At 42.1% G+C, this 12,804-nt stretch overlaps 1 protein-coding gene across 3 annotated transcripts in view; it reads right to left on the reverse strand.

The window, feature by feature from the left end:
- LOC117902540 (ABC transporter G family member 21) overlaps nucleotides 1-12,804 on the reverse strand; it is a 28,524-nt gene that overhangs the window by 2,149 nt on the left and 13,571 nt on the right. For 2 of the 3 annotated variants that reach the window (XM_034813975.1, XM_034813974.1), the window contains 3 exons: nucleotides 1,153-1,341; nucleotides 378-789; nucleotides 55-310 (listed from right to left, as the gene is read on the reverse strand). In XM_034813975.1, coding sequence (XP_034669866.1) covers nucleotides 55-310; nucleotides 378-789; nucleotides 1,153-1,341 — 857 coding nt within the window. Of the gene's footprint in view, nucleotides 1-54; nucleotides 311-377; nucleotides 790-1,152; nucleotides 1,342-12,804 lie in introns of those variants that run through there. The other variant, XM_034813976.1, reaches the window with a different exon arrangement.

The raw sequence follows: 12,804 nt of genomic DNA on the forward strand, positions 1-12,804 counted from the left end.
TGGAAAATGTGGTTAAATTTCACGTAACACCCAGAATGTATTGTGTTTACTCACAGACAAAGTCAGCGGGATTGTAGTGCGGTTTGATGGTTACACCAATATCCTCGAAATGTCGGTAAATATTGTGCACATCCCCAAAGTAGGCGGTGCGGCCCTGATGCAGCAGCAGCAACTTGTCGAACATGTGGAACATCTGCGACGAGGGCTGGTGCACACTTATCACAATTGTCTTTTGCTCCAGCTGTGCGTACCGTTTGAGCACCTTCATTAGCGAAATGGCCGAGTGGCTGTCCAGTCCCGAGGTGGGCTCCTAAGAGAGAAAGTACCTCTTAGTTTAAGAGAGAGAGAGAGAGAGAGTTAAAGAGAGCCGCACTTACATCCAAGAGCATGAGCAGCGGATTTGTCAGCAGCTCGCAGGCTATGTTGGCGCGCTTCTTCTCACCGCCGGAAAGACCACGATTCAGGTAGTCCCCGAAACGCGTCTGCTGGCAGCAGCCCAACTCCAGTGCCTCCAGTATGTGATCCACTTGGCGCATCTTCTCCGCCCGCGGCATGGACTCGGGCAGACGCAGCAGCGCCGTGTACACCACCGTCTCCCTGAGCGTTAGTTGCGGAAAAAAGATCTCCTCCTGCAGTACATAGCCGATCCGGCGACGCCACTTTTTGGAGAGCGGCTCGCGGTTGAGGAAGACGCTGCCGCTGTCAATGTGCCGCTGTCCGCTGAGGCAGTCCAGCAGCGTGGTCTTTCCGCTGCCCGAGGGCCCCATAACGGCAAGCACCTCGCAGGGACTGCAAAGAGAGGGAGAGAGAGCGGGAGAGAGAGAGCGAGCCCAGCGAAGAAGCATGCAAGCATGAGAGATTACGGTTAGTTCATTGGTTCACTGGGTCTCTAGTTCTTGTTCTGGTTTTATATACCCTTGCAGGTTGCTATTTACTGTACTTTAAGTTTTGTCGAATGTTGGTAACACACGGAGGGATAATCGATAGAAAATCTTTTTCTAAATATCGCATAACTTTTAGATGCACTGAAAATATGAGTATTATTTTCCTATTCTCAAGCAAGGGTATATAAACTTCGGCTTGCCGTAGTTAGCTTTCTTCCAGTTTATTGTATTGTGTGTTTACTTGATGGCTTGCTCTTGTTTCTGTTACCTGACAAATCCACTCACATCGGAAAGTATTTTTCGTTCGTTGTGCAAGACGTTCAGATTCTGAAAGGTTAACTGTAGCGTGGGTGGGGTGGCTTGCTGATGCTGTGGCTGCTGTTGTGGCGCTCCGACTGCTGGAACATTCGGTGTCGGACCACTCAGAAATGGATAAGCCAAAGATGCTGGCGTGCCACTGAAATGGAAATCAAAGAAAATTATAGTATGTTACTGAGGTGGAAAATTAAATGTTATAATTGATTCATATCAGATTTGTTTTACTGCAATTATCTTATCCTTATCGTTCAAGTGCAGTATTTTGGGAAGTTTTCCGCAAGCGCATACAAATCTTTTGTGCCTGTCATGTCCGTACACAAGTCAATGTACCCTGTTGCCGCAGACAGGCAAAAGTAAAATCAATGCACCAAAAGTTCTCCCGGCTCGTCCCCCCTTTCAAAAGAGTGGATCAGAAAGCACAATGCTGTGTCTCGGCTCAGGCACCCCCCTCCACCACCCACAACTCTCGAAACCAAGCCAGAGTCAGTCTCACTGTCAACTGTTATCGGAAATATCACATGTGTGGCGGTCGCATTATCACTCTCCCTCACTCACATACGCACCCATACTGAGAGGCGCGTAAAGAGAGCGTGATCTTAGAGTAGGAGTGCGAGGGGGAGACGGAGCTGTGCGTGCTCTCTGATTGTACCCTGTAGTCGTGGAAGAGCAAGGGCATATTGTCTTGGATACAATGATGAACCAGAGTAGAGGAATTTGTACTTTGTACATTGTACATGCATAAAATTAAATAAAATCAAATAAACCATAAATTATATTTGCTGTTCTCTCATTGCGTGGAGAGAGCTTGCACCTTCTACATCCAACTAGAGGGTAACTTCTCGTCGACATATTGACCATTCAATCTTGCTTATTTCCTTTTGCCCTGACTCTCGGTCAATGCTTTGACTTCACTCCTACTACACACACAAGCGCACACAGTGGGCCGACAGAGTCAATAGCCTCTGCGGACGGACGGACTTGCATGGTGCGCCAGTTCTCTCTTCTTTTCTCTTGCCAGCCCTGCTTCTGCTGCTGCTGTTTCTGTTGTTTCGTTTGTTTGTGTACCTATCAAATTTATTCAAATATTTTCTTTAGCCGAAAGTTAATGCTGAAAAACATTCGAAATAGAGAGAGAGACACTATAGATAACACCGTTATGGTTATAACATCTATTTCTGGATCAGAAATCAAATCAAAAACAGCAGCAGACCCAGCATCCGCAGTAACAGAAGCAGCATCATCAAATTATTCCTAACAAAAATTTTAATTTACAAATTATACAGATATGTAAATTTTTGATTGACTCCTCCGTCGGTGGGTAGGCGCCGAAAGTAAATAGAGAGCCACGTCGAGTGCATTGAACCGCTCTGTGCGTGCGTGCGAGGGAGAGCCGGTGACAGCAGCAATAGCAACAAGAACAGCGACAGAGAATGAGAATGAGACGTCATGCCCAAGTGGGGGTCAATGCAGTCAGCGTCGGGAGAGAGAAGACAACAACGGCAAACAAAGCCAATGCGCGCGCACACACACCAACGCACACCAGGCTGCATGCAAAGTATGCGAGGAATAAGTTTTATGGTACCCTGTACTTGTAGGAAGGTAACAGTGGAATGCTTTTGCAGGCATCTAAAAGGAAGCTGTTTAAGAAAATATCCTCTGGTGTGTCAGTTTGTTAGAGAGGCAGTTAGGAAAAGAAAAACCTCTCAAATCTCTTTCACCTTGGCATGTTGCATACAAATCAGTCCGTATCCTTTGTATACCATGTCAAAACACCTTAGTAGTGGGTACCCTTAAAGTCTGAATAACGGCTATGGAGCTCTTACTTCATTTTGTGCATTTTATTTTTTCTGCCCCCGCTGCTGCTGACGGAATTTGCCTGTCAGACTGCCCGGTAAAATTGCCCGGACAATGTCCGGGTTTGATAGGGAGCCGGAAAATATTTAATTAGAAATTTCTCGAGACGGGTTACACAATTATCCATGCAAAAGATAAGAAGGAATGGCACTGCAATGTCACTAGCTTTAGTTTGAGTGTTAAAGAGTTGAAGGACAAATTTCATATTTTAATTAATTAATCTGGATCATCTTCTTTTACGTTGCAGTTTACTCTGGCTATTTACATTTTCTTGCAGTGTGAACACCAACAAACTACATATGTACATATGCATGTTACTTTGCATATTTGTTGGTTTAATAATTTAAAGTTTATTTTAACAAAATTAATTTCACCCCACACACAAAAACAAAGTTTTGGTTTTTAGAGTTTTCTACACGTATTTTGTTATGTTTAGTTTTCGACGTTCAAAGTTGAATACTTTCGCTGGTGGACCAGACGCCTGACGTAGATGCAAAACAAAAAGAAATTTAGCCATCAAACTAACTTTCCAAAGTCGAATGGAAAATGTGTTCAAAATTTATGTCGGCATGGTCCAAAGCCCAGGACAGGCAAAGATTTCCCCCGGGCACTTTCCATCTACTACTCCTTTGAGAAAAATCTTTGAACTTTACACCAACGTTCTGCATTCCCACATTCTGGTTTGCAAAATCCCATTCTGACTCATACTACGAGTGTACGATACCCATACCCATTGTTCAGGCTTGACCCATTTTTATTATGGCCCTCACTTGGCACAAATCCCATTTGAATGTGAATATTTCGCAAAGAACAACCAATTTTTGTACCTCAGCTGGCGGAACACGTGACATCACTGGGGGTCATTTCACATGAACTCTTTGGCTCGTTCGTTGCTTTTTGTGGGGGAGAAACTGTTTTCATCAGCATGGTAGTGTGTATTGCCTTGGGAAAAGTAGTTTTAATTTCTTCGGTTTCTTTTCCTCCTACAATTTGACTTTCTTTTAATTTGGAAACGACATTTGAGACGGAACCAAAACATTGGACTGTGTGCCAAAGAGCACGTAGGCCTGGTCTCAAATAGTAGCCCCTGGACATCAGTACAAAACTTGAATGTCACTTTGTGCAGAGAAAGAATTTCATATGGGATGGGTTAAAGATTTTCTGAGGTATTTCGTTTTGCCTAGGATAGTGTTTCTTACTGAATATTGGAGTACACTTTCAGATCAAAGTATTGTGCATTTTTGATATATTTATTATCAATTACAGAACCCATTTAAGAATCATCTCTCTTATCTTATCGACACGAAAATCACCACGAAACCAACTCCACTTCCCTATGGCACACACCTACCACAAAACTTTCGGGCCAACATCATAATATACGTAATTAGCGTACGCTGACCGAATCTCCACTTGGGGCCAAGAACCCTTACTGACCAAGTAACCGGCTATCAATTTACTTAACCCAACTATGATGCCATTTCTCTCGCTTTTTTTTCGACTCTTGATTAAGGCCAGCAAAAGCATCAAATCTGAGAAGAAACTAACTCTGTTTTGTTTTGTTTATTGTTGTTGCTTGGCAGAGGAGAGCTGGGGTTTCTTTTGGGGGAACGCTGCATGGAGGAACTGGAACTGGCTTCTTGAATACGCGAAAAGGTTATTGACTTTTACAACAAGCAAAACAGACGCCAAAAAAAAACACGCACGAACACACACAAAATAATATAATTCACACACAGTCTGTGAGCGGGAGAGGGACAGCTGGAAAGCGTGTGAAAGAGAGAAGGGGGGTAGAGGAAAGAGTGTGAAAGAGAAAGGTAGCTCGGTGGAGGATGAGGAAAGAAAACAACGCAAAAATTACGTGAAAGTTTGGCATTGCACACAGAGACGAGACCCTGTGCCGCTGGGTTGGTGTGTGTGTGTGTGCGGATTTGTGATTAAAATACACTTAAGAAAAAGTACTTTGATGCTGAGAAGGCGTTTGGCAAGTGGAGGAGGAAGTGTGTTCTACATTTACTTGGTTAAATATGATTAGAGTTGCAAGACTTTGATGGCAACAATGGATCTGCAAGTGTATATACAACTTCGGCTCTCTAAGCCACATTATTGTTCTTCTCTTGTTTCCGTGTGTGTGCGTGTATCGTGTCGCACGCAATCGAAAGAAACATTTTTGAAATTCTTATCTCGTTTGCTTTTTGTATTAAATATTTCTGCTGCCGTTGTTGTGGTGGAATTCATTGACCGATATTAAACAAGTTGCCAAATAAAACAGATGATCGTACACATGTACATGCGTATGTAAGTGTGTGTGCGCATATCGTATAATGGATATCGTAAGGGCCGGGCCTGCAGAGTTCATTGACGCTGCCGCTGCCGCTGCCGCTGCTGCTTCTGCCCTACCGCAGTCGGCGTCTATGACGCCAGCGCCGTTTGCCGTTGTTCTTGCTCTTCAACAAAATTCTTATAAAAATTTCAATATACATAAATAGAAGATGAATAGAAAACAAAATCATTTAAAAGAATTGGGTCACGAATTTTGTGCAATTTATTTGATGTTCTGCTCTGTTGTTTTAATTAATTTTTTTGGTTGTTTATTATTGTTTTTTGCGCTTTTGTTGAACTTCCTAAAACGTTTGACAATAAATTCCTCCTGCCCTGATGCTCTCGTTGTATTTGCTTTTGGATTGTCGCGTCATTCTTATGGTACCCTGTTCTCAGCATGGATTACAAGGGCATGTTGTTGTGGTCATGAAATGTGTGGCATATTTTTGATCGAGGGTACTTCTAAGTTTTTGTTAATAGGTCAAGTATAGCACCCAGAATAAAGTAAAAGAGCATTCATTTACAAGCTATTTTTAACCCGTTCTGCCATCACTTTCCTCTCACTGCCAAATTACACACAATTAGAGGGTATTCCGTACTCGTAACCTGTTATTTATGGGTATTTTTGTTGTTGTTATTTCTAGCTATGACCACGCTCAATTGACTTTTTTATTGCGTGCTTTTGTTTTTGCTTTTCTTTCTCTCTCTCTGACGGTGCCGCCACCTCTCCCTCACCATTCCATTCCAGTGTTTCTTTTTCCTACTCTTGTTGTTGTTGCTGCTGTTCGGCTGGCTGGCCTGCTGCTGCTGCGGCTCCTTCTTCTTCTTCTTATCTTTCTCTTGCGTTTCGTGTGTGTGCGGCGCTGCCTGCTCCTCTCTGCTGCTTCTTATGCTTTGCCTTTTTTTTTGGCGTGTTACTGACCCAATTCTTTGGCAGTATTTTTTTTCGTTCGTTGTTTCTTGAGTCTTCTTTGGTTTTTATTTGATTTTTTTTTGGTCATTTCTGTTTGATTTGTTATTTATTGCTGCCTTAATTTGTTGCTTGCTGCTGAAGGAGGGTGGGGAGAAACTATTCAAATTTGTCTGTTTTTATACCCTTGAAGAGGGTAGTATGACTTCTTGGTTAAATGAGATTTAAATCATAAACCAAAAATGTCTTTTGAATATTTTCAGAATTGCCTTTATCATAACTCAAAACAATTCAATCAAAATAAATTATTTTGTTTAACTTTTATATAAAAAAAATATATTTTAGCCAGGGTATCAAAATGTCGACACCCAAATCTAGTCTTGATTTCCTAGTTTTTTTTCGTGAATGTGTTTGACAAATGTGCCAAGGCTTTTGGCATAGAACCTCGTCGAGTTTTTGGACTCTCTTTCGATCTTGGACTCGAATCGCGTGGCTTGGCATGGAAATGCAGGTCAGGCTGTGTGGATGGCAGTCAGGGCGGGGAGCAGGAGGAATGCCAGTTAACTAACTGGCACCAAAACAACATGTCGTATACGTAATTTATGCATGCATATCATGCATATTTATATCATGTGTCCGAACGAGACCAGTTCGAGTGGGGAGTCTCCTCTCTTGTGTCTCTCATACCCAGCTCTGTGCATTGCCTCTGAGTGTGTGTTTGGGTGGGTGTTTCTCTCTTGGCCTTTTCTGCTTGGCAAAATTGAATTGGAAAGGCGGCAGCAAGAGGCAAGAGAGTCGAGAGCCAAGATGATGACGATAGAAAGCAGAACTTCAACTGCACCAAAACTACTTTCAGAGTTGACCAACTTTGGTTTTAGCAAAGTCCAGGCCAGGCTAAGACTAAGAGTATGGACTGGTTGGCTATCCTGTAGGGTTTGGGATAAGTTTTCGAATTTTCATTGCATGCCAAAGGACATGCGATGGGTAAAAACTCTCAAAAGTATGCTACTTTCTCGTGGGTTAATTCTTTAAACATTAAATTTGCAATTAGTGTTTTATTTTATTTGTTACTAAAAACCCTTTAATTGTAATATTTATATTCCATACTTGGCAGATCAATTTTCATTTAATGGGCTCATAAAAAAGTCAATTTTTACGAAGAATTGTTTTGATTTCAATGAAACCACTGAATGACAAAACGTTCTGAAATGTTATATGGATTCTCATCGGCTTAAAAAACCCCTTAACCAACAGTTCCATATAATTGATGATTCTTGGAACTCTTATTTACCGTTTCATTTAACATTTTCACACATTTATAGGCTTCTCACCATTAAAAATTCATTTTTTTTTACTCATTTGCAATCACATGTTCATAATCAAGTAAATACTTATTCAGCATCATAAACTGTCTGCTGGTAGTTAATATTCATGCATATACATAAATTGTTCCTTCCTGATACTACTGACATTCCTATGTACCCATTGTGTACACTAAAACCCCATCAATCTACACTGCACCCTTCTAGCTGTAAACCCTCATCCATTCCAACTAAATCCTTTCTCCTACCAGCATCCCTTAAAGTTTACAAGCTCGTCCTTAATGCTTGTTTTAAATTCAGCTACCATACCGCCCTGCCCTGCCCGCTGGGCACATGCTCAGCCAGCCGTCAAATGCATAGCCACAGCCATTAACCAACAATGAAACAAACTCATGCCAGCAGCGCTTTATACGCTGCGGCAGCCATCGAAAGCGCCTGAATACCCCAATATGCCAATGACAAACAACCTTAAATGGCCTTCCCATCGACCTGCGGTGCTGGTGCAGCACCAGCTGGGGTCTGGGCTCTGGGCTCTGGGCTCCGGGCTCTGGGGCCTGGCGTTACATAACTTTACTTGGTGGCCGTACTCGTAATTGAAATGTGGGGTCAAAACCATTCCGAAGCGGCCAACAAGAAAGAAAGAAAATAACCACAACAAAAAGAAAAGCCAGCAACAAGTAGTGCGAACCAGACGAAAGAAACGACAAGAGACGACGACGACGACGACGACGAAGCCAAGTCGTGTCAAGTGGCACTTGTTGATGTGGAGGCACAGTCAGAGGCGATGCCACTTTGGGGGCAGGAAGCAAATATCGCGCATACGCCAGGGTGTGTGTATGGGTTTTGTTTGCGAGTGGTTCAAGTTGCAATAAAGATTCAAAACGCAGATGAAATTGTTGTGTGTTAGGTTGTGTTGTGTCGTGACTTTTCATGAGATGCGGCGAGATATATTGCAAATGAAACAAGAAAGCGCTTTCTTTCTTTTGGCATGGGCTTGGGCCCACCAGCCTCGGCCTCAGCCTCAGCCTCAGCTCTAGCTATAGCTGTAGCTTCCCCCCTGTATTTACGAGCAGATACTTATAGCTCTTCGTCTTCAGACTGGCGACTGCGACTGCGGTTTCACGAACTTTCACGTCATTGTGTGGTAATTAGTTGAGCTGGGAATTATGCTTCCTAGTTAGCAATTGATTGGCATCCATCTGGGGCGTCGGTCTGCCACTTCAACCAACGAACCATCCATGCTGCCACTGGAGATGTGTATAATTTAGCATATTAATTGACACAGTTTCTAGTGTTTTCCTTTTTTGTGTCTTTGTGCTCTTACGCACTTTCTCTCAGTGCTTCAAGAAACTTTATGAACTATGTAAAAATTATAAAAATGCTGTTGAAATTGCATTGCCAGCGAGAGAAAAAAAAGTACACAGAAAAAATATCACAAGAAAGCAGCCGGCAAAGTGAAAGAAAAATACTAAATGCAATTTATTGGCTGAAAGTGTCACTGCAATTGGGTCAACGCAATCAGTTGAGAATGCCAATGCACCCCACCTGGCACTAGCTTTGCTGTGGCTTTGTCTCTCCTTCTCTCTCTCTGTGTGTGTCACTCTCTGTCTGTCTTCGCCCTGACTGTTGGCCTGTCATTGCATCACTTCATCTAACAGTTAAATATCCAATACCCCATACGTGTCCAGTAATAACAAAAGCGTCACAAAACAAAACAAAACAAAACAAAACAAAACAAAATATGTGTGAATTAGTTGTGCAAATATTGAATATGCAGTTGAGTGCAGCTTTTTTTATTGCTGTTGTTGCTGAAACGGAAACCAACAAATGAATACCGGGAACACACAAGCAGTTGCTGGCACAATGTCCATTCATAGCTGTCTAAAATATTAATGAATTCAAATTAAATGTTAGTGTGTAGGTTGCATTGTTCAGAATCCCTTGGGTAAACGAAAATATTTATCGAATAATCTCCATGGTGAATATTTACATGAAATGTAATTGAAACACAGAGGAGCTTCAGCCTGTGTATGGTGGTGTTTGATACAGGAATAGGTGAAGTTTAAATAGGCGCATAAAATACAGCAAATACAATTTATGTGACCAAGGGTAACTGAAGCACTCGACTCGGTTCCTTACGCACATTCTCGTCCAGGGCTGTGCCGCAGCGTGGGAGGAAGGATCTGTCCACTGAAGATTCGAAATAGCGCATTGAACCTTTCAACCTTCGACGTTTTCAAAGCTTTATCCATTCGTGAATAAATTACGACACTTGAAACACTTTTCCTGTAAAAGTAAGTCCGATTTTCATAAGTATAACTGCAGAGGCCAAGAGCTCTTGTTGATATGTAGTCCTTCTGCATGCATCTAACCTTAGTGCTGGAAGCAGCTGGAAGCAACTGCAACCCACCTCAAAAGACAACACAAGAGGAAGGGGGAAAAGACAGAAAAGAAAACCAAGTGAAACTTGGGGAAAGAGTCGACACAAAAATGTCTTTGAGTGCGGAAAATGAGGCAGCAAAATGTCATAAACAATGCAAGCGGCGAAAGGCGGAGAAAAGTCTAAAGCATCTGCAACTATGTGCACATACATACACACATACATATGTACATACATACGTATATACATATGTATCTTTAGCTATTTTTTTACCAAAAAATAATATTTCTTTTGGTAAATTTCTGGCGCGGCCTTGCAGCTGTCAAAAATGTGGGAGCATCTCCCTCTCCCAGTCCCATCTGCATCTGACGACAGCTCTGACAGCCCATGCGGGTAGAGTTGAGCCAATTTTCACTGGGACAGATAAAACAATTATCTGATCATTGAACTTTGCTGGCTGACATTTCTCTAGCATTTTGTATTTTTTTTTGTGGAAAGCTTTCATGCCAAAATTGCACGGCTTTTGTCCAAAATTGTATTCAAATTGGGTTTTGTGTGTTCTATTTATGCATATTTGGGTCATGTTTTGTACGGAGCTTTTCAGAATTATAATTTGGCGTTAAGCCTGTATCCAACGCGGAAATACATCTTATAATTCTGCAGTATGGTGTTAAATAATTTCACAAGAAATTGGATTCTGGGAGATTCTAGAATTTACTTTTTCCTAGTCATCTCATAATCCAAAGATTTTAGCAAGATTTTAACTCTATCTTATCGGTGTGAAACGCACTGTATCTATGCAAGTAAACGACTATATTTCGTGGCGATCATTTGCCAACCTCCTCATAATAAAACTATATAAATATGGGTTTCGCTTTTCAGACGTTGCTCTCTGTGTGTGTGTGTGTGTGGGCGTGTTTTATTACGTTCCAAATATGATTATAATAAGTGTTATTAAGTTCGTTGAGCTTGTTTCGTTCCACCATTCCCCCCGTTGGCTGTTTGCGTTCTCTCTCCAGTACGGTAAATAGCCGAATTACAGGGTAATAATAGCCCTTCACCACCGCCACATGCGATGTGTAATTTTTGGGCGTAGTTGTGAAAATGATATACTGCGGGATGGAGTGAGCTAATGACTGCATGCAAATGTGGGAAAGTTCAACAGAAAATTTATTTTAAATTGTAACTATTTCACGGGAGTATTTACATACAATCAATAATAATTGGGTTCATTTTGTGTTGGCATTTAAATGCAATTTGAATTTCGAATATCAGAAATAGTTTATTTGTAAATTTCTAGAGTTTGCCAAATGATTATTGAAGTTCGCTTACGATTTAAACTTGATTAATGCTAGATTTAATGCTATTTTCAGCGTGTTTAATGGTAATTTTCATCAAATTAAAGGTGTAACTATGTATACTTTAGGTGGCTTAAATACGCAAATAAGAGTATTCCATTAGGCAAAGAGGATTCGACAATCCACAATTCGACACAATTCTATCCTCTCTTTTCAACTGTTTAATATTGAGAGCTTGTTAAAGCTAGGATGAGCTACACGTGGAGTCCCGGCTAATCTAGTTTATTCTTTGTTATTGGCCTTGTCACAGAATATTTGCGAATAATGTACATATTTGTATGCAGTTAATTAAATTTGCATATAAGAGGAGCCCCCGCCAACTGTCGTCTGCTGTCAATAAATATCCATGAATATTTGCCAGAAGCCATTCCCCCCTACCACCCTTCAAGGGATCGAAGAAGCTAACTGATGGCAATGTTCAAGCAGAAAAGAGTGGGTGGAGTGAACGGGGGAGAAATGAAATAGAATGAAACGAAACGAAATGAAATGCAGCAGCAAAAGTACTAAAAACGAACACGAATTGCAATGCAAAGCGAAGGAGGTAGAGAATAAGAAAGACAAACAAACATAAAAGGAAAATGTACAAAATCAATGCATACGAAAGAGAAGGTGAGGTGTAATTGAGTGGGTGTCTATTATATTCAATTGTTCATTTAAATATGCATGGCACGAGGAGAACTAACTAGAGAGCGTGGGTGTGGGTGAGCTGGGCTTGCCGGAGAGCGTGGACTACCTCACACTCTGCTTTACCTTGCTGGCAAATATACAAATACAAATGACGTTGACGAAGATGAGAGCGTAGAGAGCCTGAGCCAGAGACGTGACGAGAAAGAAACGCACCAACACCAAAGAAGTGAGGGAAGAGGAAGCAGAACGTGCGAATGGCGCTCAACGGCAGAGCAGCAGCAGCAGCAGCAGAGACGACATGACGCAGCCAGTGGGCAGGAGGAGGCGGGAGACGGAGACGCCGGCTTGCCGGCCATTGAACTTGCGAAGTGGAGCTCAGAATTGGCGAAAGTGAAGACCCAATGCCGCAAGCGGAACGAAGACGGACGGCACTCAACTCCCCTCCCATTCCACAACCCACTAACAAAAGAGAGAGAGAGAGATGTAGCAGAGCGGGAGAGATAAAGCACGATCTTCGCATCGTGCTGCTGCTGCTGCTGGTGCTGCCCCTGATGACGCAGTAGTCAAAAGGCAACAACAATAACCATAAAAACACAAAACTGATGATGAAGCAGAAACAACAAAAAAAGCCGATTAGAAGAAGTTGCTGGATGTAGGAGCGGAGCAGGCAGGCAGCAAGAGAAAGAGAAAGAGAGGAGTCGCGGGTCTCTGCCACACTGACTGACTAACTGACTCTTGGACTCCATGGCCTCTTCTTTCGCTCTCTCCCTCCCTCCATCAACTCCCATGATCATTAAGTTGATTATCATTGTTCTTGTTCTTTTCTTTT

Source organism: Drosophila subobscura, chromosome U (genome assembly GCF_008121235.1).
Source record: "Drosophila subobscura isolate 14011-0131.10 chromosome U, UCBerk_Dsub_1.0, whole genome shotgun sequence".
Taxonomy (NCBI): Eukaryota; Metazoa; Arthropoda; class Insecta; order Diptera; family Drosophilidae; genus Drosophila; species Drosophila subobscura.